Genomic DNA, 23,156 nt, shown 5'->3' with positions numbered 1-23,156 from the left:
TTCATTGAATAAATCTCATCCCCCACGTTTCACAGCTGCCCCAGGCCTGCGCTAGGCCAGGCTGGGTCCTGGAGCCCATTGTAGTGAGCAAGACTCCGGGTCTGGTCTCGGTTCCCGCAGAGCCTGGGGGAACCAGCGAAGAGGGGCTCCAGGCCGCGCTCGCACGCAGATCACTTCTCGGGGAACCGTGCGTGCCAGCACCAACTTCCAGCTGCACGCCAGGGACAGGAGCCTCGACCACGGGTGCCCTGCGAGGGCCGGGTGGCCGGGGAGCCGCATTTCCGGGTCGGAGCCGGGGAGCCGGGGAGCGGGGGGCAGGGCTGGCGGCCGGCGCTGACCGCCGGAGGACGCGCCCCCTCGTTTGCATGCCGCGCGCCCATTGGCCCCGGCCGCCGCCGGCCCGCGCGGCCGCCCCCTCCCCCGCCCGCCGCAGCGGCGGCCGCAGCTGGGCTCGGTGTAAACAAGTCGGCGGCGGCTGCGAACCCGGCCCGGGGGGCACGGTGCCCACCCCGAGCGCCCCCTCCTGCCAGCCAGCCCAGCCCGGCGCACCGGGGCCCCCCGCGCACCCAGGCGAGGTGAGGCCCGCGCCGGCAGGGCTGCGCGTCACCCCGCGCCGCCACCATCAGCCCCCCCTCCCGACCCTTCCTCCCGGGGCGCCCGTCTTCCCCCCCACCCCACCCTCAACCACCCCCAGCCCCAAGTGAGCCCCGGGGGCTCAGGTAAGGCTGCGCGACGCAGGTAAGATTTCCCCCTCGGTATGGACGGTGCCCTCCGCGCGCCCCCCTTCAACCCTCCTAAGTGGCTCCCCACCTTCCGGGAGGCCTCCAGGTGCAGCTTGCTCCCCAGGTGAACTTGTGCAACCTCTTCTGAAACCTGGGCCGGTGGTCCTAACGGGATCCCCGGCCCATCCCTGCCTCCACCCCTCCTCACAGCCCACAAACCCCAGGCCCCCTCCTCCGATTTCAGCTGCCAGCTCAGCAGGGGTGGGGTCCCCCCAAGCCGCGGAGGGGAGTGACTCACCTGGGGCACCTCCTCGCCTCAGTTTCCCTGTTGATGCAACCTGAGGCCTTCTCAGTGAGTCAAAACCCAGCTGAGCCTGGTCCCCAGAGAGGCTGCTGGCTCCCAGGGAAGGAGAGAACAGCCAAGTGTGACCCCACAGTCCCTACTGCCACCGCTGGCTCTGGGCGTGCCCGGCACCTGACAGTCCACCTGCTCCTTCCCCGGCAGGCACTGGGATCTCTCTGCTCCCCGTGGGCCGCTCCCCGCGTGGGGCCACTGCCCCTGGCCCCCGCCATGGTGCGGATTTCAAAGCCCAAGACGTTTCAGGCCTACTTGGATGATTGTCACCGGAGGTATAGCTGTGCCCACTGCCGTGCTCACCTGGCCAACCACGACGACCTCATCTCCAAGGTAACACCACCAGCTGGGCTGGGAGGCAGGAGGAGGGACTGGCCTGCGGCACCCCTCAACCAGAGTCTGACCCCCTCCTCTTGCATTAGTCCTTCCAGGGCAGTCAGGGGCGGGCCTACCTCTTCAACTCTGTGTGAGTATTAAGGGTCCCCCTCGCCTCCTTCCCTGACCTGTCTACTGATCTGTGATTCCTTGGCATCATGCCCAGACCCCTGAGTTCCCCGTTGCACAGGTTCAAGGGGCAGGGATCAGATAAAAGATGGGCCGGGTGGGTCTGCGATGCTGAGGAATCCCTACCTCCCTGGGACTTGTCCTGTGTCCCCAACAGGGTGAACGTGGGCTGCGGGCCAGCCGAAGAACGGGTGCTGCTCACGGGCCTCCATGCTGTCGCTGACATCCACTGTGAAAACTGCAAGACCACGCTGGGCTGGAAATATGTGAGTGGCTAGTTTCCCCCTAATCCCCTCCTCTCCCCTTGGGCCTGACCCCGCAGCACCTGCTGCCTTCTCAGGACCCTCTGCTCAGCCCGGCCTATCTCCTCCAACCAACCACATCCCCTCTGGCGTCCTGGAGGGACTGTGTCCAGCCACCCTGAGCAGTCACCAGCAGCCCTAGTACAGAGATGAGGAAACCAGCAAAGTTGCCGCTTGCCTAGGGCTGTATGCTCTGTGCATCCTGTTGTACCCAAGCATGACAACTGTCCGTCCTATGGATAGAATTGCTTCTCTCTCTGGATGACAGGGAGGCCCAGAGAAGTTGAGTCACTTGCCCAAGCCCACACAGCTGGTTGGTCACCAAATAAGGGTCAGAAACCAAGCTGGTTCTTTATTTATTTATCACTCCAAGTACTCAGCCCCTACCTAGGCTCTTGTCATTAGGGGATCAGCGACACCACAGCCATGCTCACTTGTGCCTGTGGGCCACTGCCTGCAGCACTCCTGGCCACTGGTGCCATCCAGGATCTGATTTCACTGCCTTATCTGGCAGCGCTTGAGGGCAGAGCCGCCACCTGGCACTGAACTTGTTACAGGGATCAGATAAAAGATGGAGCCGACAGCCAGCAAGGGGCAGGATTGCTGAGGCTGACAGCCAGCCCTCACCCCAGGTGGTCTGGCCTCTGGATCTCTGTACAGTTTTAAAACGTGGTGGCTCCATCCAAGGGCGTGCAAGGCCAAAAAAGATGGGTTTGTTAAGAGAGATGACACATCTGCAGGGGGGCTTGGGGGAGACTGAGGCCTTAGCTCTAAGCATTTGTTTGTGATCTGAACAAAGCCCCACTCTGGCCACCAGTGTGCCAAGCCTGAGCTGTGCAGACCACCTCCCTCAGCTCCAGGGATGACAGCCCCCAACCCCCTTTCAGGAACAGGCCTTTGAGAGCAGCCAGAAATACAAAGAGGGGAAGTACATCATTGAACTCAACCACATGATCAAAGACAACGGCTGGGACTGACCGCTGCGCCTCCTGCCGCATGCGGCTCCACCCGGGGTGGCCGCTAGGGGCGCCGCGGGCCCCCCTCCGCCGGCGCGGAGCCCCGGACGCAGGCGGCTCCTGTACATATATTTTATTGCATGCACTGTGACCTTGGGGGGGAGACCGGAAGGGGGACGGACGACACCCCCACCCCTCCCTGCGATCTGGCTGGCTTGGATCTCATGTTGACCCCCTCCCGGTCCCGTCTGCCCGACAGACACAGCCTGTGTGCTGCGCTCTCAGCCCCGGGGCGCCGTCTGCCCTGTGAACTCCTCCTGCTCCTCCCCCTACCCAGGCCCTCGGATCCCACGCGTGTCTGTTCCCCTTGTTCTGTAGCGTTTGTATATAATAAAGCCATGGAGTGCACACAGATCCGGGCTCACGCGGCATCCAGAAAGGGGTTGGGGACTCTGGGTCTGTTTCTTCCGGAGCTCACAGCAGCCCCGGCTGGGTCGCACTGCCGAAGTGGGGGTTAGAGGGTAGTGAGTTCTCGAGCCCACGCTGGCTCCCCAGGGCCTTGACCTCTGCAGAACTGCATCTTCTTGGCTTTGGTGCTCGGCCGCCTCCTAGGGGCAGCTCCTTATAAAATACAACTGTGCCGCTGGGTTGGCCCCACCTCTTTCCAACTACAACTCCCAATGGCCCTCGGGGCAGTCGGTCTCACGTGTTTCGTCGGGGATCCCAGCTAGCAGCATGCTGGGAAGTGTAGTTCGAGACTTTCCCGGCGCGGGACTTTTTGTGCGGATTCAGTGATGGACCTTCTCAGACATTGTGGAGCTGCCAGCCTCTCAGGACTTTGGAGGATTTCGCCAAGTGTGGATAACCAGGAAATGGAAAACCAGGGAGCACTCTCGGGACCGGGCATCGGCTGTGGATTCCTCGCAGTCCCCCGTGCGCCGCGTGATCCGCTCACAGGGCGCGTCCTTCCCGCTACACTTCAGCCTCTGCGGCTTCTCGCCGAGGCTGGACCTTCAAGTGTAGCAGGCGGGGGAGGGTCACCTGCCAGAAAGCCTGCTTGTCAGGGCCCAGGCCCCGCCCTTCCCCCCATGGCTTATCCCTAGCCGGGGCTCTCCCCGTGGGAACGGGGACCAGCTGGCCGGAAGCGCCAAACTGCGTCCCCTTCCGAGCCCCGGGGATCAATCAGGCCGAGGAGTTAATTATGTAATGAGGGGGCAGGGGGTCGGGGCTAATGAAACCGCCCAGGAGGGGAGGGTCCCCAGGTATCCGGCCCCCTCTTGGACCCCCTTCGAGGCCCCAGGGGTCTCCACTGCGGCCCAGCACCAGGGCCCCCGAGAGGGGAGGGGCTGTGACCCTGGGCCTGGAAGGGGCCGAGCTGTGAGCTATAAAGGGGACATCTCTCAGCACCGGGCAACTCCAGGCATTGTGGGACCTGAAGACAACATGTACCATCCCCGAGAGCTGTACCCTTCGCTGGGGACTGGCTACCGTCTGGGCCCCCCCCAGCCAGGGGCTGACTCCAGCTTCGCGCCTGCCCTGGCCGAGGGTTACCGCTACCCAGGTGGGCACTGGGACCAGGAGGCGCATGGGGGTGGGGCCCGGTGAGGAAGGCAAGGCCCTCACTGGCTCCTCATCCTCTTCCCACTCCTCACAGATCTGGATACCCCAAAACTGGACTGCTTCCTCTCTGGGATTGAAGCTGCCCCTCGGTCGCTGGCAGCACCCCCAGCCCTGCCCCTGCTGCCCCCGGCCCTGGGCAGCGAGCCAGCCTCAGCAGCACCAGAGGCTGCCCCCTCGCTGCTCCCGGGGGTCAGCCTGAGCCTGGAGAACCAGGAGCTGTGGAAGCAGTTCAGCTCTGTGGGGACAGAGATGATCATTACCAAGGCCGGCAGGTGAGGCCTGTTCCACGGGGAGCGGGGATGTGGGGTGAGGGGAGGCAAGCTCTTGGGGGCTCCAGCTTTGCCGAAATCCTGGGAGCAGGGGTAGTTATCCTGTGGCCAGGGTCAGAGGTCAGCCTGTGGAGTCTGTGGACCAGTCCACAGCAGGGGTCATGGGTCAGTCTGGGCCATTGTGGCTGGGATACAGGTTAGTATGTTATGTGTTTTAGGCTGTGTCTGGGGTCAACTGTCAGTCACCAAGCCACATCAGGGAAATCTGGCTGGGAGCCAGGAGGCCAGCCCAGGAGCAGGGTGTGTGGTCCATGGAGAGCTCAGGCCACTGACCCACTGGTGGTGAGGCCACATTTGCCTGACAGCTGCTGAGCCCAGGGCAGGAGTTTCCCGGCAAGGGTGTAGGGCGAAAGCCATCACCACTGTTTGGGCACTGCAATGACAGGGGCTTGGAGCCAAGAGTCAGGGCTGCCTTCCTAACCGGCTGCGTGACCCTCGTCACATCCCCTGCCCAGCGGGCCAGCACGATCCCTACCCTGCCAGATCCCAGTTTAGCTCCCGTAACACTTCTCTGGGAGAACCAGGGACCCCTCCTCAGCGCTGTGCCCAGCCCTGTCCAGCAGGCAGCTCCAGGCACCTCTCCTCCCCAGGCGCATGTTCCCTGCCTGCCGAGTGTCTGTGTCCGGCCTGGACCCTGAGGCCCGCTACCTGTTCCTTTTGGACGTGGTACCAGTGGACGGGGCTCGTTACCGCTGGCAGGGCCGGCGCTGGGAGCCCAGTGGCAAGGCAGAGCCCCGCCTGCCTGACCGTGTCTACATCCACCCGGACTCTCCAGCCACTGGGGCCCACTGGATGCGCCAGCCTGTGTCTTTCCACCGTGTCAAGCTCACCAACAGCACACTGGACCCCCATGGCCACGTAAGTCCCAGGGATAGGGGCTGGGGATCGGTGCTGGATGGGAGTCCAGGGCTTGGGGCCAGGGGGTCACTCCCACTTCTTGGCCCCTCCAGCTTATCCTGCACTCTATGCACAAGTACCAGCCACGCATACACCTGGTGCGGGCTGCCCAGCTCTGCAGCCAACACTGGGGGGGCGTGGCCTCCTTCCGCTTCCCCGAGACCATGTTTATCTCTGTGACAGCCTACCAAAACCCACGGGTGAGTCACCATGCCGGGTGGGGGGCCGGGGAGGGGCGAAGTGCCACACAGAAGCTCTGACCGTACACCGTGTGCACTCTCCCTCTGCCCCAGATCACACAGCTAAAGATCGCAGCCAATCCCTTCGCCAAAGGCTTCCGAGAGAACGGCAGAAACTGTAAGAGGTGGGCACTGGTTCACTCACCCAGCACTTTTGTAATTGCTCACCTGAGGCGGGCCCTGCTGAGTCAGCCACATGACAGCGCTGATTCCCTTCCTGAACCAGCAAGTCCTTACTCGGCAGCAGCTGTGCAGCAGGCCTGATTCCAGGAAAGAAATCAAACCACAGCCCCTGCGAGACACATAGAGTAAATAAACTGGAGCAATAGAAAACACGATAGGGCAAAGGAATGAAGCAGGGTGTGGGGGGACAGGTGATAGAGAAGGGGACATCCGAGAGGCGGAAAGGAGCTGTGTAGGTTACCTAGGGAGCAGGCACTGCATGTGTAAGGGCCCTGGGGTAGGCCTGCACCTGTGGCGCAGCCAGAGTGGACCGAGCCAGGAGCAAAGCCAGGAGGTGATGGGCACCCAGGTTGCTGGATGGGAAAGGTGAGGGAGGGCCTCTGCTCTGAGGACGGCCCCCAAAAGCTGGGGAAGCTTCCCGGCCATCCGAGAGACAGACATTACCTGAAAGGTCCCTCGAAGGGAAAGGGTAACTGATGGCTGATGGGAGTCAGGGAGGACTTCCGGAAGATGGGTAAGTGAAGCAGGTGAAGATTCCAGAGATGCTGCTAGGTGATGATAGTAGACATGGGCAGAGGGAGACAAGCTGGACTCGGATCACATGCTGCCCTGGCGGCATGGAGGGTGTGGGAAGTATAGGAGAGGGGCAGACTTTCAGCTCAACCATAGAACGGTTGAGCCTTCACCTGTAAAGTGGGTGTAGTAGCGGCACCTACCCGATAGGGTGGGACCCTGGCAGGGCGCAAGGCTTGGCACCTGGTAAGGACTGTTATTGCCATCATCACCATCATCACCATCATCACCATCATCATCATCACCACTGCCCATCCCTAGGGAGCGAGACGCCCGTGTGAAGAGGAAACTTCGGGGCTCAGAGTCAGTAACCACGGAGACCTATGGGACTGGAGGTGAGCGGTGTGCCAGTGCTGGTCTGGGCCCCTCCCTTTCCATGGCCTGATGTGTCCATGTCTCCTTAGATGCACCAGGGGGTCCCTGTGACTCCACCCTGGGGGGGGATATCCGAGACTCAGATCTGGAGCAGACCCCAGCACCCCAGGAAGCAGCCCCTGCCCCACCTGCCCCCTGCAGCGGCCCCAGTGCAGAGGCCTACTTCCTGCACCCTGCAGCCTTCCATGGGGCTTCCGGGCACCTCCCGACCAGGTGAGTGCCAGGAGGGCACCTAGCTGGGCTGCTCCAGACCAGAGGGGGCTTCATGAGGAGCCTCTTGTGTTGTGACCCTTTCTCTCCCCATTGCAGGAACACCAGCTTCCCCGAGGCTCCAGACTCTGGGCGCCAAGCCCCCTACCCAGCTGCATTTCTGGAGCTGCAGCCCAGCCCAGGGGCCTCAGGGTTCCCCACAGCTCCACCTGCACCATCCTTTGCCCCACACTTCCTCCAAGGGGGCCCCTTTCCTCTGCCATACCCTGGGCCTGGGAGCTACCTGGACGTGGGCTCCAAGCCCATGTACTAACCCACGGCTTGGGTCCCTCTGCCTGCCCCCATCTCCCACCACAAACATCTAACCCCCTTCCCCCAGCACTTTAGCCCCCTTCTGCTGGCCCCACCCCCACACCAAATGGCTGCCTTGGGTCTAGCCCCTGCCCCCCCACTTCACACTTTGATTTCACTCCCACCCACCAGCGGCTTCAAAGCTCAGGCCAGGCTGCTGGAGTCCAGCTGGGGCCAGCTTCCCCTTCCCGGCTCTCACCTCGGTGTGAATGGAGGCAGGCTGTGCCTGGCCAAATGGGGCATTCCCCCTCCCCCCCAAGGCAGGGCCGGAACGCACCTGGGCAAGTGCTACCTCCCCTCCACCCCCATGGCCACCACGGGTGCAAGCCACACTAGGCTGTTCTCAGGACCAGAGTTATTTTTGTTAATAAAACTCAAAAGCCATCAGTATTCAGTTCTTTATGGGCTGCAGCATTTGGCCAGGGGGCTGGTTGTGGGAACCTTGGTTGGTGGTAGGGAGGCTGGGCTGGGACACAGCCCCATTCCAGCTGCTGGGCCTCCTATGCACCCAGCAACCTGCTTGGGACCTGTTTCCTATTCTGCAAAGTCGGAGGATTGGAATCCTCAGAACCGTAGAGAAAAGACAGTGAGGAAGTTTCTGGACAGGCGCCTGGAGGCTCTGAGTGACCTGCCGTGGCCACTCAACTCAGCATCCCTGCTCAGCCCCCATCAAGATGGACACCAGACTATTTTTCCTCTTTTATTAGAATTTTTTTCTTTTTTTTTTTCTCAAAACTTTTATCTAAAAACCAACAGAAAAAAAAAAAGGAAAAAAGAAAACAAAAATGACTGGAAACTTCATGGTTCAAGTGGGGAGAGAGGAGAGGAGGCACGTGATGCTAGGCCTCAACCTCTCTGCTAAGTCCTCACCCTCGTGGGGTACCCTCTTGGGGGGAGAGCAGAGTGGGGCAGCCCCCCGCCATGCCCAGCCTCCAGATGGGGCAGAGGGCAGAGTCACAGTGGTCCGAGGGCCGGGGGGTAGAGGGGTGGGGCCGGGGCTCACAGGAAGTAGTCAGCCACAGGCTTCTTGGAGGGGATGCCCCGGGTCTCCTGGGGTGCAGCCTCAAAGATGATGAAATCTTTCTGCAGATGTTCGTCCAGCTCCAAGATTGCCGCCACGTTCCCACAGCTAGGACAGGGGCCCACAGGTTAGGGACAAAGTAGCTGGGATGCCCACCCCACACCCGAATCCCGGCCCAACCTGCTCACCGGTAGCAGTAGTTGGGCGCTGACCACACGGTGAGCACCGTCTCGTTGAAGTGCCACTTGTAACCTTCCATCACCAGTTGGTGGGCACGGCAGATCATGTCAATGTCATTGGCCGCATTGAACTGAGCTACCACGTCACTGCCAAACAGGTAGCCGGCCCCACGGGGACTCACGCCCCAGCCTGTGGTGTCTGAGACAGGGATGGGGGAGGGCAGCCTTCAGGCTTCCTGAATACCTTCTCTCGGGGTGGACAGCTTGTTCCTCTCCCCCAGTCACCCACACCTTGAAAGGGCATGCAAATGGGAGCTGCCTATGATCGGAGCACTCTTGGGGCAGGGTCAACAGTTGAGCTACCCAAGAAGGCAGAGACGGCAGCTGGGACCACCTTCCATTCCAGTGATCACACCAGTCAGTAGCTGTTCCAGCAGGGCACGCAAGCGCAAGCAGGCACTCATGGTCACCACACTGGAACAGCAGTGAGCAAAGACCACCCGACAAAACGGGTGACACATCATCTACACTGTACTGGACAGGCCACGCATGTGACAGTGACAGAATGTGTGTGACAGGAGCAGCCCCAAGCCACACTAACAGAGAACCCCATCAGGTGAGAGCCCTCAAAAGCTACTGTCAGGACAGCAGGAGTGGTGACCTCATCCTGGCCAGCCCTCCCAGCTTCAATCCACAAATTCTAGCTTGTGCCCCATGGCCCCACACTGTGCCAGCCATGCCTCCCCCACTCAACTGCCAAGACTGAGCCAAGGACGACAGGCAACCAGCCAAGACCAAACGGGCCCTACTCCTGCCCTGGTCTCACTGTTCCTTCAAGGCCACTGTTACGCCACTTTCAAAGCAGCCTGAGAGCACAGTAAGCTGGCCCGGCCCTGGGCGCCCACCTCACCTTCTGGATCGGACCACAGTAGGTCACACATTGGGCCATCATGTGGCACCTCCTGTTTCCGGTCAATCGTCCTGATCTGGTCCAGCGTCTGGATAGAGGGCGAGAGGCCCCCGTGCACGCAGAAGATCTGTGGGAGAGAGTAGGGGACAGGGAGGCTCCTGCCAGAGCTCCCTAGCACTTGCGGGCACGCAGAGGCTGTGGCTGGCTCACCTTGCCGTCGATGATGGCCGACAGGCTGAGGTAGTCGAAGATCTCGGTGCAGTAGCGCCACACAGTCACCGAGCCGTACTTGCGCAGGCACTCATCGTAGAAGCCGTAGACCTGAGTGATCTGGCGGCTCTCATGGTTGCCACGGATCAGGGTGATGCGGTCAGGATAGCGAACCTGGGGCAGCCAGCAAGCCCACACTGGGATCTAGATGCCCCTCCACCTCCATCCACCCTCTCCACATCAGCTAGTGTCACTGCAGCCTCCTCATCATTGCCCTGGCCCAGCCTCCTTTCCTTTCCTGCTGTCATCTGCCCAAGGCTCCCAGTCCCTCCATTGGAGACTATGACGTCAACTGCCCCTTCATCATCCCACACAGAGCACATCCTCAGCAGCGCCATCTGCCCTCTCCGCCCCCACACCTGCTGAGGCAGACCACAGCCCCTGGTGTACCACGCTGCCGCCTGCTGAGCACAGGAACCACTCTCCCCTCCCTGCTGGCCACAGCTTCAGAGCCCTGGTCAGATGTCCCTCCATCAAGGCAACCCCAGCTGACCGCGCCAAGCAGTCACTCCATCACTGGCGGTGCAACTGCCTTGTGGAGGCAGGTGGGGTGGGAAGACGGGGATGCTGGGCCAGAGCCAGGGAGGGGCTCCCACCTTCAGGGCCAGCAACAGGAGGAACGTCTCGACGCTGTAGAAGCCACGGTCCACAAAGTCCCCCATGAAGAGGTAGTTGGTCTCAGGGACATCACCACCAACCTGGGAGGGATGAGGTCCTGCTGGGTTCCAAGTCGCGCCCCCCACCCTGGCTCCACTTCACTGACCCATGTTCCCTTCCTAGTGAGGCCTTCCTTTCAGAAAAGGTCCAACACCATGATGCAGCATGTAAAGCCTCCACCTCCATTCTCTATGGGCATTGGATTAGAGTGCTAGAGTGCTAGCTGCTCTACTTCCCATCCAGCTCCCCAACGTGCCTGGGAAGGCAGTGGAGGATGACAAGTCCTTGGGCCCCTGCACCCGCATGGGAGACCTGGAAGAAGACCCAGGCTTTGGATCAGATCAACTCAACCCCAGCCACTACAGCCATTTGGGGAGTGAACTTCCCTTTTAAAAAAAAAAAAAGCTCATCTACCTAATTTAACTAGAATCCTCTTGCATGCATCCCACGCACATGAGCAGCTTCAGCTGCTCATTATAGGGGTCTTCCAGCCAACCCTCCCCAGAGCCCCACTCCCTGGAGGTCCCCCCACACTCACTCTGAACAGCTCCTTGAGGTCATAAAACTGGCCATGGATGTCACCACACACCTGGGAAGCAGGAAGGCAGGGTGACACGCGCTCTCAGGGGAAAACCAGGGTCCCCAGTGGCTCTCCTCTGCAACTCTCACTTTTACAGCCCTGCCCCATCTCAGAAGCAAGGGTCTCCTGCCCTGAGCCAGCCTGGGCTGGCAGTGGCTCCCTCCACGGACTACCAACTGCTCTGGGGCACAAGCCAGGGCTTAATTCTTTGCAGCGAGGCTTGCAGCTCCTGCAGAGGACCTGCCCTCTGCCCACCAAAACACAGAAGCAGAGTCACTCACCAGGCAGGAGTGTGCCCTGGCCAAGGGTGCCCCCTCCCCCATACCACCCATGCCTTATGTGGGGGGTACAGCACGGAACCCAGGCTTGCAGATACAGGTGCAGGAGGCTGCAGACGCGGGTCAGGGGTACAGTGGGGACTCACCGTGACTGGCGAGTCCACCCTCTGCACGTTGCTCTCCTCCACCAAGATCTCTCTGGAGACAGAAGACCAAGGTCACCACAGCCAGGCCAGGGCAGGCCAGGTTGCAGTTTCCCTGGAGGAGGCTGCCCCGGCCATCCGCCGCAGCACCTTGCTGCCTACGGGACAGAGGCCAGCCTGGCTCATTCATCCTGAATCCCACGAACTCTTCTGGTACGAACTGCTTGGCACCCCGGCACTCACCCTGCAGAAAGGGGCCCCTTCACCTTCCATAACAGAAACCCAGGACCTTTCCTGGCTAAGCCTTGGCGTTCCTCTGTGACAGTCACAGGCCTTTCGCCAACTCTGCTGACTCCCTGAGGTAACCTCACAGCGCCACCTATGTCGCAAAACTTCTAGCACACAGTGACAGGGAGGACTTGGCCCTCCCCTGTGGACACTATGCCACTGTGTGACCACAAGAGAAGGTCACTTTGGAGCTGGGATAGAGTTACACTCTGCCAGCCCCCTAGCATCTCATAGGGCACTGGCTGAAGCCAGGCTGCTTCCCAAAAGCCCTCCAGGGCAGGAACTGTGAGGACTCTACACAAGAGGATGCCTGGAGCATGGAGGGATCGGAAGCAAGGCAGCATGGCTCCAGGGTCTGCTGCCTTGGGCCCAGCCCTCATCCAAGCCCTGCTCTGCCTGCCCCTCCCCAGAGAGCCCACTCAGGAAACAGGAAGAGGTGCAAATGTCTCAAGCAGCCAGGGCAGATGCCTTGCCCAGGGTCTGGCTACCCAGCACTGGGCTCCTGCACCTACATGGTCCCCTGGGAACATTCTTCCCAACCCACAGAGTCCAGAGCTTCTCTCATCCTCGTCTGACACAAGGAGCCTGAGGCTTAGAGCACAGTGGCAGGATCAAGGTCACAAAGCTGGGAAGTGCCTGAGCAAGAACTCAAAAAATTCAATTCCTGAAGAGCTAATGCCAGCCATTTCACAGAGTCAATTCCAGGCAGCTCATAGACAGGGCCCCTACTGTCAGCTGCTCCTTTGTGACCCACAATCACTCTCCTTTAGTTCCAGTCAACACCACCTTCAGGAGACCCACCACTGGGTCAGGCCCTGTCCCCGAGCAAGCACCATCTCCCCTGTGCCTTATAATGGTTTCAAAACCCTTCAGAGAGGGGCCAGCACTGGGGTGTAGTGGATAAAGCCACTGCCTGCAACACTGGCATCACATACGGGTGCCAGTTCCAGCACTGGCGACTTCACTGCCTATTGAGCTCCCGTTAATTTGCCTGGGAAAGTAATGGAAGACGGCCTAAATTGTTGGGCTCCTATACACACATAGGAGACCCAGAAGCTCCTGGCTTTAACCTGATCCAACCCTGGCTACTGTGGCCATCTGGGGATTCAACTAGTGGATGGAAGAGCTCTCAGTCTCTCCCTCACTGTGTTAACACTGCCTCTCAAAAAAGTATATAATTATTTTTAGGATGTTTACTTAAGAGCTGCTGCCATGGCTCAACAGGCTAATTCTCCACCTGCAAGCACCCGCATCCCATATGAGCACTGGCTCTAGTCCTGGCTGTTCTACTTCCAATCCGGCTCCCTGCTGTGGCCTTGGAAAGGAGCAAAGGACGGCCCAAGTCCTTGGGGCCCTGCACCCATGTGGGAGACCCAGAAGCAACTCCTGGTTTCTGGCTTTGGATCAGTTCAGCCATGGCCACTGCAGCCATTTGGGGAGTGAATCAGTGGGAAAAGACCTCTCGGTCTCTCCCTCTCTGTGTAACTCTGCCTTTTAAATAAAAATAATCATTAAGAACAAAACCAACCAACCAACCTAAAGCCCCGAAGCTCCAAAGACAAGCATCTGAAAGGGGCTGGTCAGCAAACCCACATCAACTCTGCTGGCAGTATCTGTGGACACAGGGCCAGGGCCCAGGGATGGCCGAGCGGCCACCTGCTCAGAGCCCTCTTGCTGGCAGAGTGGCATCTCAGTCAAGTCATCGGGCTCTCCGAGAGCCCCGGTTTCCCTGCCTCACAGAGCTGTTGGTGGGGAGGACTGTGGGGCCTCTATGTGTGTGCGCCTGCGCCCAGTCCCAAGGCAGGCACGCCTGGAGCCTACTGTTGCCCTATGGTTAAATGAACAGACTGATTGGACTGGCACCTCCCACCACGCTGCCCCTGGTGGAACCCTGTCAGCAGTACCCGCAGCAGGCAGCAAACTGGTTCTTACTGCTGCCACAACATCTCAGGGCTTGCAATCCCCTTTTTTTTCCCCCAGGATTTATCCGAAAGGCAGATTTTACAGAGAGGAGACACAGAGAGAGATCCTCCATCTGTTAATTCATTCCCCAAATGGCTTCAACTGCAGAGCCAAGGCAATCCTAAGCTGGGGCAAGGGTCTTCCTCCGGGTCTCCTCTATGGCTTTCCCAGGACACCAGCAGGAAGCCGGATGGGAAGTGGAGCAGCCGGGACATGAACTGGCGCCCATATAGGATCCCAACACTTGCAGGTGGAGTATCAGTTTACTATCCAATGTGCAAACCCAGGGGATGTCCATTTCTACTGCCACCACCCACAGAAGCAGTCCTTCCTCTGTCTTATCACAGTAGCACCACCAGCTCTGTCCTCTCAGCAACCTGAAGCTGTTCGTGCACTGTCCGAGCAGTCATAGCCAGCACAGCCACAGCAATGCTAACGCCTAGTGATGGCCGAGCATCTCATGCTGCCCTGGGACCCCATGCTGGCTCCCCTCCCAGAACCTCTCCCCACCACCTTCTCTCCACTTCACAAACAAGGAATCAGATCCTTAGCCACCTGGGCACCCCAGCACAGCCCACACCCGACAGCCCTGGTTGCTGAGCCCCACCTAAGGCCCAGCTCAGCTCTGGCTTAGTGCCCACCACTCCGGGTGCCACGCTGACCACTCAGGGAGATCCCACGAGACCCCCAAACAGGGCAGCACAGCGGGTTTCACACTCCACCTCGCAGTAGCCAGCTGCTAACTCTGGACTTGACAGCGCTGGCACGGAAAATGGGGGCGATACCACCCATCTTTTTGGTGCGGCTGGGATTAAAAAAAAAAAATACATATATATATATTTCCAAGCTGTCCCAAAGTCCCTGTCACCACCCTGTGACTATCTTTTTCAGTCTTTCCAGACATCTCAGGGTCAGAGTTCAGCCTCTCCCAGAACTTTCTCTCCAGCACCCCGACATTGCCAAGGAACCCCTGTCCCTTAGCCATCGCTCTCCACCGGCTCACACCGGCTCACACAGGCTCAGGCAGACCGAGCTCTCCCCCAACCTGTCTCCCAGCCACCGTACTCCCCGGGGAACCCTTCAGGGTGCGGCAGGCGGCGCGGGGTTCACCTGGCCTTGGCACACAGGGCCTTGACTTCACTCTCTTTGATGAGCTCGCAGCGCCGCAGTTGCTCGATCTGCCGGTCCAGGTCGCTGATCTCCGCCATGGCCCCCCGCCGCCCGGCGCGGGTCAGCGTTGGGGCCGCCGCCCCCTCCGCGCCGCACAGGGAGGGGTCTCCTGCGGGAAAGGCCGAGGCGAGCCCATTGGCCCGGGAGTCCGCGCCAAGGGGACGGGGGGACGAGGGGACGAGGGGACGCGGGGCTCGGTTGTGCGGGCGGGAAAGCACCCCCCCAACCCCGACACCTCCCCTCGCTCCCCGCAGCGTCCCACCGCCCTCGCCTCACTTTCGCCAACTCCCGTCGAACCCCGCGGTCCCGCGCCAAGAAGGACGGTGGCCTAGAGGGGTCTCGGGCTATTACCGCCGCGGCGACTCCGGGCTTCGGATATCGGGCTCCCGTGCCTACTGCCTCCGCTGTGGGCCGCCGCCACCGCCGCTTCGACTTCCGGCCCCGCCGCGGAAGCAAAGGGAAGCGCGTTCTGCCGCGCGCCGGATGTGGCGTCATACACACTCCCTCGCCCCCGCGGCGCACCCCTTTCAGGCCGAAGAATCGGAAAGAAACGGAAGGTACCGGAAAGAGCCGAAGGGGCCGGATGTCAGGTAAAAGGCTGGCGGAAGTGACTGTGGGCCCCAACAGCTCATAGAGATGCGTCCCTCACCTCGTTTCAGCAACAGGAATAAACCGAAGCTAGGCAGTGTTACTTTCTTAAAGATTCATTTATTGTTTATGGAAAGGCAGAATTACAGAGAAGGAAAGAGATCTTCCATCCTCTGCCTCACTTCCCCAAATGGCCACAACCTCAAGCGGAGCTGATCGGCAGCCAGGAGCCAGGAACTTCTTTCTGGGTCTCCCACACAGGTGCAGGGACCCAGGGCTTTGGGTCATCTTTCCCAGGCCACAAGCAGGGAGCTGGATGGGAAGTGGAGCACCCGGGACTAGAAGCGGTGTCCTTATGGGACTACTGGCACAAGGAGGTTGCCAACAGAGCGGCCAAGCAGAACCTAACCCTTATACCTTTGTATTGCACATTTTTGGGACCACCTGTTTAATCCGTTCCCCACCCCCGCCCTCTGGACCACAGTCCTGGACAGGGAGATATCAAACTGACTGCACCATGCTGGCCCCACACCACCTGGGGGCTTGCACTGTAGAGGATGCATATCCCAGTCCAAGCTTGTCCCAAAGCTCCCAGCTGCACAAACTTTGGATTTGACTAAAAGTCAAACTTTGAATTCAGGAAAGCTGTGTACTCAAGTCCTAGTTTTCTCCTCACTTCTCAAATGCCCCAAACTGGCACTTAAAAATCCTCTTCTTCAGCATCATGGCATAGCAGGCCAAGTGTCCACCTTGCTCTGGCAGAATATGGGCATGGTTCTAGTCCTGGATGCTCTTCTGATCCAGCGCTCTGCTTATGCACCTGAGACCTTGGTCCCCGCACCCAGGTGGAGACCCTGGAAGAAGTTTCTAGCTTTGGACCAGCCCAGCTGTGGCAGTTGCAGCCCTTTGGGAAGTGAACCAGATGTTCTTCCATGGCCACTAGCTCCATGCAGTTTACTGGAAGATTTGTAGATGATACTCCCTGTTTATTATCCCCTTTTCCTGCCCCTCCACTTTGGTTCCCCAGTCGAGTAAGAAAGCAGGCCACAGCTTGGAGGAGTGCTACGGATGGAGGTAACAAATGAGGAAACAATTTTTTAATTGGAAAGTCAGATATAGACAGGGGAGACAGGAAGATCTTCCATCCGCTGGTTCACTCCCCAAATGGCCTCAATGGCCAGACCTGAGCCAATCCAAAGCTAGGAGCCAGGAACTTCCTCCAGGTCTCTCACAAGGGAGCAGGGTCCCAACGCTTTGGGCCATCCTCAACTGCTTTCCCATGCCACAAGCAGGGAGCTGGATGGGAATTGGGGCTGCAGGGATTAGAACCGGCGCCAATATGGGATCCCAGCACTCAAGGTGAGGACTGCACCAGCCCCCACTCATGACTTTCTATATCCACACCCCCCAGTGAGCCCTGCTCAAATACTGCCAAGGGATGAAGTAGCTAGAAGAGGTTGCCCATCCTACCCCTTCTCCTGCCCCCCCCCAAAAAAAAACCACAAGAGCTTCTTCCAGGCTTTTCTATGACCTGGCTCTCGTGTCTTAAGAGTATACAGTTAGTGGGGAAAAGGAGAGGGGGACCACCTGCCTGGTGGCTCAACAGGCTAATCTTCACCTTGCAATGCCAGAATCCCATATAGGTACTGGGGCTCCTGTCCCAACTGCCCTCATTCGGATTCAGCCTCCTGCTTCTAGCTTGTGAAGGCAGTGGAGGATGGCCCAAGTCTTTGGAACCCTATATCCACATTGGAAACCTGGAAAAAGCACTTGACCCCACTCTGGTCATTTTTGTTAAATCTGCCTTTCAAATAAGGAAATGTAAAAAAGAAAAAAAAGGCGCACACATTAAACTCCCCCTTAAATAGCTGTTTATTGGCAGTGGGCTGGAGAAAGTGATAGTTAGCGTTCACAGACAACACCACAAACCAAAGTCACAAGGGAGGCAAGAGTGATGGGAAACCCAGCCTGGAACCCCCACATGAAGCCCCTCTTCAAGAGTGAATGTGCAGGGGGGAGGGGGCGGAAGCCTGGAGTGTTGAGTGGGGGCGGCCTGAGGACACCTTGGCTTAGTAGGCGTGGTTAGAGATGAAGAGGGACTCGCTGGCGGCAGCACCGGCCTGGCCGCTTGGGGTGTATTTTCCTTGACAGGCGAGGCTGTTGGCCAGGGCACGCTTCACGTATTCCTCCTGGGCTGCCTTCAGGTTCTCCTTCTTACCACCCCAGGCCTTCAGGGCTGAGGCCTGCAGGGCGCGGCCGTAGGAGAAGGTGAGGGCCCAAGGCTTCAGGAGGGGGCACTTGTTGATGGCATTGAGGTTGATGGACGCCTCCTCCTCACTCTGGCCTCCAGACAGGAAGGTGACTCCTGTGGGAACAGGTGTAAGAAGTGGGGTGAGGGAGGGAGAGTGACCACTGTCAGACACCCCAAGGGCTGGAAAGGAGGAGCTTCTGGCAGGGGGGCTGTGGAGACCATGATGGAGAGTGTGGGCCTCACCAGTGACGGCAGGGGGCACTGTGCGGCGCAGCGCAGTGACGGTTGCCATGGCAATCTCCTCATGGGTATACTTCTGGGTACAGGCGTGACCTGGGGTGACCATGTTGGGCTTCAGCAGGGTGCCTTCCAGGTAGATGTGGTGGTCGCTCAGGGCCTTGTACACAGCGGCCAGCACCTAGGGGAGCAGCACAGGATGGAAATTAGGAATCGGGGTAGAGGACAGCAGTTACACTCAAGAGCCCCCAGCCCCCCACTGCCAAGGGCTGGCCAGGCAGGCATGTCACTTTACCTTCTCAGTGACATACTGGCAGCGCTTCAGGTCATGGTCTCCGTCGGGAAGGATTTCTGGTTCCACGATGGGCACAATGCCATTCTGTGTGGGAAGAGAAGGACGGGCTGATGCAGGCCTCCTAACCCATATGCTCTTCCCAGAGCTCAGATCAGCGAGGACCACAGCACTGGGCACCCGCTCACACCCTCCTTCCTCTGCTTGCTGTCTCACGATTGAAGTGTTGGCTGCAGACCCAGCATGAGGCGTGACAAGCTTTGGGGAGCAGCTGCTCTGGGGGAGGCAGCAGTCCTAGCCTCTTGTTGCCACCGTGGGAAGAGAAACAAACCCACCTGCTGGCAGATGCTGGCATATCGGGCCAGAACATTGGCATTCTCCATGATGGCCAGGGCTGAGGGGGTGTGCTCCCCAATCTTCAGCACACAACGCCACTTGGCAAAGTCGGCTCCATCTTTCTTGTACTGGGCACAGCGCTCCGACAGCCCATCTAGCCCTGAAGGGATGGAGGAGTTAGGGCAGGGGGAGGAGAGAGGGGGGCACGGGGCTCCCACTTCCCGGGAACCTGCCTTCCAATCCAAGAAGGGACACCCAGCTAAGGGAGGGGGGAGTTTTCACCTTGAGTGGTGGTCTCGCCATTAGTTCCTGCCAGGGGTACCACGCCCTTGTCCACCTGTTGGGATGGGAAAGATGGCAGTGACATGAGACAGAGAACATGAACTCTGGTTCCAGTTCCTCGTGTTCTCCCAACTTTGTTTAAGTCTCTGCAATGGCCCTTTCAGGACTTGCAAATATTACAATATCTAGTTCTGGGCAGCAGGCTACACCAGACTATGGTTGACAGGGAGATTTGCTCTCTAGCACCTCCTGTCAGCAAGTCACCTTGTCACGCTCCCTCAACTCCTGGGTCTGCATCTGTACAATGGGACTAGCCCTTAGCCTGGAACTGGGAGGCTTGAATGCACCACACCCAGCAGCTACCATCAACCGACCATCTGTGGCTTCCCGTCCACCCACGTCCGCCAGGCCTGCAAGCCTGGGGTCATGCCCTACCCTGCCCTTTAGTACTTCCCCTTCCCGGGTCTACCCTCACCCCAACAGTACAGTCTGCCCCCTTACCTTGATGCCCACAACACCACCCTTGGACTTGATCACTTGTGGGAAGGGACGCCCATCATCGGCTTTCTGGTAGAGGGTCTCGTGGAAGAGGATGACGCCTCCGATGCAGGGGTTCACACGGTCATCAGCGGTAAGCAGCAACTGGCGGTAGAAACGCCGGTTCTCCTCCGTGTTCTCTGTGCCAATGGACTGCAGCCTCTTGGCGATGCTACCTGGAGGGGGGCAGGTGGGTCAGTGTGTGGGACAGGAAGGGGAGGCTGTCCATCAGCCTACCACTCCCACCTCCCTGTGGTGCACCTGTGGACTCATCTGCAGCCAGGATGCCCTTGCCCGGGGCCACAATGCGGTGAGCGATGTCCGACAGCTCCTTCTTCTGCTCTGGGGTCAGCGCTGGATACGGGTAGGGCATGGTGCTGGTGGCAGCAAGTTCCTGAGATGGATGCAGGAGGCCTGGTAAGCTGGGCTGTCCTGCAACCTTCCCCAGCAAGCAGGGCCCCTTGCCTGTGGTCAGGGTAAAATGTTCCTTACCTCCCCTGCCCCACACCCAGGGCATATCCTGGGGTACTTCCTGTCCCCCAAGTTCCCTACCTCCCATGCCCTCGCACCCGGGCGGGTCCTGGGGTACTTCCTGTCCCCCAAGTTCCCTACCTCCCATGCCCTCGCACCCGGGCGGGTCCTGGGGTACTTTCTGTCCCCGGCTTTCCCGACTTCCCTAGACTAGGCCTGCCCCCTGTACCTTTCCTAACTCTGTCTGCTGCTGGGTGGTGCCCAGCTGAGGTTGGGTTTGCGCACTGGCACCCGGGGGAAAGGAAAATGCCAGAGCCAGGGACAGGCGGGTCATGTTGAAGCTGGACCCATCTGGCTTGCGCTTTGCCATGGGGGTCACCTTGCCTAGAAACAAAACCGAACAACCAGAGGATTTTAGAGTTCCCAGGGCATGGGGAGGGGCCAGAGACCCCACCACCTTCATCCGAGAGAGCCCAAAGAAGGGCAAAGTTCTGTGTGCCTCCACCCTGGTGGGAAGAGGAGGATCAGTTCCAAGATTAGATAGAAGAGATTGGGCCATTCAGTCCTCAAGGACATCTCAAGGTCAGGCTGTCCCACCCTTAGGGTGGGGGCAGGGAATTAGGAAAAGGGTGTGTGTGTGGGAGGGGGGATGCTGGAAGGTGATGAGAGTTCCGGGAAAGAGCAGCGGGGCGAGCCAGGCTGGGGCCCAGGGAGGGGTGAGGCTTGCCCTTCTCGCTGCTTGCACAGGGAAAGGATACGTGGAGGAGCCGCCAAGCGCCCCACCCCTGTCCCTGAAAAATGCTCCTGTCTTTTCGCACGGCTGGCAGCAGCTGTTCCAGGCTCAGAATCAACGTCACGAGATAAGGAAAAGATAGCAAAGTGTTAATGGGTCATCAAGCCAGACTAAGGGGTTCCCCCTCCTAGCCGGCACGCCCTACCTCTTGGCCCGAATAAACCCCTCACCTACGGGAACCCTGAGGCGATAGATGGCCCGGCTCCCGCCCCCTCGCCGTCTCTGGAGGGGACCCTTAGAGACGAAGGAGCCCTAATCATTTGGACGGTGTAGGTGATGGTGGTGTGTGTGGGGGGGGTCTCTGCGAGAGGGGAGTAGAGCTTCCCTCTCGCTGTTCCTCCCCCGCCATGACTCAGCGCGCGGAGCTGCCGCGTTGCGCAGCTAAGCCAGGGAGCCCAAGCCGCCGACGGCTAGGGAGTCGGAGCTGAGCGCATGCGGATGTGTGGGGGAGCGAGAGGGTAGCCTGGGGAGAAGCGTGGAAAGGGTCTCCCAGCCGACCCGCCACCGCCTCCCCACCAAGACCTTTCTCTGGGTCCCTGACCCTGACACGTGGCGTAGAGACGCTCACCTGGCCCGGGAAGGTGGATTGGAGGGCTGCGGCGGCGGTGGGCTGGAGAGCGCGCAGGGGAAGAGAACGCGGCGATCGTCACCAGGACCCGGTTCTGCGGCGCGTTCCGAGAGGAACGCAGCCTATTCAGCTCCCGGAGGGGGCGGCGCAAGGGGCGGGCGAGAGGTGGAGCCCTTGCCTTTTAAAGGCGCCGCGGTGCCCCTCCGCCGGGCCTTTTCCCTTGCAGAGGAGGGGGTGGGGCAGGAGACGTCCAATTGCGCGAAAGGAACTAGGTGGGAGGCCAGCCCCCCGAGCCGCGAAGCCGCCCCGGAGGCGGTGCCTGCGAGCGGGCTGCTTCCCCCGCCCCGCAGCCTGGGACGTGACTCCGGCCACATCCCGCGGGTCGGCGGCGCCCTCCCCTCCCCCTCACCGGGCTGCACCTCCCCCCGCACTCCCCGCTGCCCGGGCCTGGAGCGTTCCGGGGTGCCGTGACTCAGCCAGAATAAAGGCCGCAGAGTAGATGGAGATGAGAAGCTAGGGGAAAGCGGAGCGGAAGAGGCTGAAAAGATGGAGCCTCCACTTCCCCTTCTAGGACCAGATCTGGCGGCCGCGAGCAGCCCCGCTTCCGGCCTGCGCGGTTGCAGCGTGTGTCACAGTCGCCAGAGGGAGAGGTCGGGCGCGGGCCTGCCTCTGGGCGTGGAGCCGATCGCCCTAGATCGCCCCAGGTCGCTTAGTCCAGGCCAGGACGGGTGGGTGCCGGAGCTGCCAGGGGCTTGGAGGCGAGGCCTCCTGCACACTCGTGCCAAGCTCTGACTACTGAGGAAGGCCTCCAGGCATCGGTGCCGGGGTTCGCTCCAGAGACCCAACCGAGCTCCCGCTGGCGCACGCGCTCTCCACATGGGGCTGGCGCCGACCAGAGCGTGGTGGCGCGGATCCCCCAACCAAAAAGCCGACCACGTGGAAAACAGCGGGCCCCCGCTAGTCCCCCCCCACACACACACACGCACACTCCCCCGAGGAAGTCCCTGCGACGTATCTTCCTGGGACCTGCCTTATTTCTGCAAAATAAACTCCGTCTCCGAGTTGCTCCACTGCCCTCCTTCTTACTCTTCCCCCTCCTGATCCGGCTAAGTTAGCGGCCCACCTGCTAAGCGGCGAGGCGAAAGGAGCTGGCAGAGTCTGGTCAGCAGCGAGTGAGCGGGTCGTCCCCAGCCTGGGTTATAAGGCAGCTCCTGCCCTCCCCCCGCCCTGGACAAGTGTCCCCGACCTTCTCCTGTGACCCCTGCCCTTTCCCCGGCCACGGATCCCCGACAGGGACCTATATTTAGGGAAACCTGAAGCCCCTGACATTCATGCCAGCGTGGGGCTCGGTGTGGGGGAAGGAGGAGGAAGCCTTGGGTCGCTCTGCTGGGAAGGGGGTGCGGGAGAGAGTATGGGGAAGGGGGGCTCCCCACCTACTCACTGGCACTTCAGAGGAAATGTCTTCCTTGGGATTCCAGAAGGAGTCTCGTGGTGGTCAGGAGCTACCCTGTGTTTGGGCTGGAATCTGTAAGAAAAGGGTAAGGGGCCTTAGGTCACCCTGACCCCTCCCAGCCTGCCTCCTGCTGGCTCCTCCCTTTCCCTCCCCCAACTCTGGGCCTGGCTAGTGGCTGCTCGGGTTTTCTGATTTTTTTTTTTTTTAAGAGGGAGAGCAGATGCAGGCACTGCACTCCTAAAATAACCAAGACGACAGAGTGTGGTTGGGGCAC

The 23,156-nt window shown here is 60.0% G+C and overlaps 4 protein-coding genes across 13 annotated transcripts; 2 read left to right on the top strand and 2 right to left on the bottom strand.

Moving 5' to 3' along the window:
- The first annotated feature begins 448 nt into the window (after positions 1-448).
- YPEL3 (yippee like 3) lies at positions 449-3,253 on the top strand. 2 transcript variants are annotated; one of them, XM_040973083.1, is made up of 5 exons: positions 449-575; positions 1,228-1,410; positions 1,500-1,543; positions 1,739-1,847; positions 2,771-3,253. In XM_040973083.1, the coding sequence occupies exons 2-5, from the start codon at positions 1,294-1,296 to the stop codon at positions 2,858-2,860; spliced, it is 360 nt and encodes a 119-aa protein (XP_040829017.1). In that variant the 5' UTR covers positions 449-575; positions 1,228-1,293; the 3' UTR covers positions 2,861-3,253. The 2 variants fall into 2 exon arrangements, with proteins under 2 accessions (XP_040829017.1, XP_040829018.1); XM_040973084.1 differs by lacking the exons at positions 449-575; positions 1,500-1,543 and having other exon boundaries at positions 1,237-1,410.
- A 761-nt stretch (positions 3,254-4,014) lies between these two features.
- Positions 4,015-8,077, top strand: TBX6 (T-box transcription factor 6). The gene is made up of 8 exons (XM_040973078.1): positions 4,015-4,400; positions 4,494-4,731; positions 5,379-5,646; positions 5,739-5,885; positions 5,979-6,049; positions 6,942-7,015; positions 7,085-7,268; positions 7,365-8,077. Exons 1-8 carry the CDS (start codon positions 4,046-4,048, stop codon positions 7,576-7,578), a joined length of 1,551 nt encoding a protein of 516 aa, XP_040829012.1. The 5' UTR covers positions 4,015-4,045; the 3' UTR covers positions 7,579-8,077.
- A 235-nt stretch (positions 8,078-8,312) lies between these two features.
- Positions 8,313-15,511, bottom strand: PPP4C (protein phosphatase 4 catalytic subunit). Of its 4 annotated transcripts, none has more exons than XM_040973079.1 (9): positions 15,351-15,511; positions 15,015-15,183; positions 11,658-11,709; positions 11,192-11,242; positions 10,593-10,694; positions 9,937-10,110; positions 9,727-9,853; positions 8,826-9,015; positions 8,313-8,745 (listed from the first exon to the last, which is right to left on the bottom strand). In XM_040973079.1, exons 2-9 carry the CDS (start codon positions 15,110-15,112, stop codon positions 8,616-8,618), a joined length of 924 nt encoding a protein of 307 aa, XP_040829013.1. In that variant the 5' UTR covers positions 15,113-15,183; positions 15,351-15,511; the 3' UTR covers positions 8,313-8,615. The 4 variants fall into 4 exon arrangements, with proteins under 4 accessions (XP_040829013.1, XP_040829015.1, XP_040829014.1 ...); XM_040973081.1 differs by having other exon boundaries at positions 15,420-15,500; XM_040973080.1 differs by having other exon boundaries at positions 15,426-15,500.
- A 2,005-nt stretch (positions 15,512-17,516) lies between these two features.
- ALDOA (aldolase, fructose-bisphosphate A) lies at positions 17,517-23,010 on the bottom strand. 6 transcript variants are annotated; one of them, XM_040973072.1, is made up of 9 exons: positions 21,430-21,649; positions 20,298-20,452; positions 19,859-19,991; positions 19,562-19,773; positions 19,061-19,115; positions 18,778-18,938; positions 18,446-18,529; positions 18,157-18,331; positions 17,517-18,027 (listed from the first exon to the last, which is right to left on the bottom strand). In XM_040973072.1, exons 2-9 carry the CDS (start codon positions 20,436-20,438, stop codon positions 17,732-17,734), a joined length of 1,257 nt encoding a protein of 418 aa, XP_040829006.1. In that variant the 5' UTR covers positions 20,439-20,452; positions 21,430-21,649; the 3' UTR covers positions 17,517-17,731. The 6 variants fall into 6 exon arrangements, with proteins under 6 accessions (XP_040829006.1, XP_040829010.1, XP_040829011.1 ...); XM_040973076.1 differs by lacking the exons at positions 20,298-20,452; positions 21,430-21,649 and adding an exon at positions 22,871-23,010; XM_040973077.1 differs by lacking the exons at positions 20,298-20,452; positions 21,430-21,649 and adding an exon at positions 22,553-22,573.
- Positions 23,011-23,156: the final 146 nt, after the last annotated feature.

Source organism: Ochotona curzoniae, unplaced genomic scaffold, assembly GCF_017591425.1.
Source record: "Ochotona curzoniae isolate NIBS_2020 unplaced genomic scaffold, NIBS_Ocur_1.0 contig_2321, whole genome shotgun sequence".
Taxonomy (NCBI): Eukaryota; Metazoa; Chordata; class Mammalia; order Lagomorpha; family Ochotonidae; genus Ochotona; species Ochotona curzoniae.
This window is presented reverse-complemented; position numbering and strand designations above follow the sequence as displayed.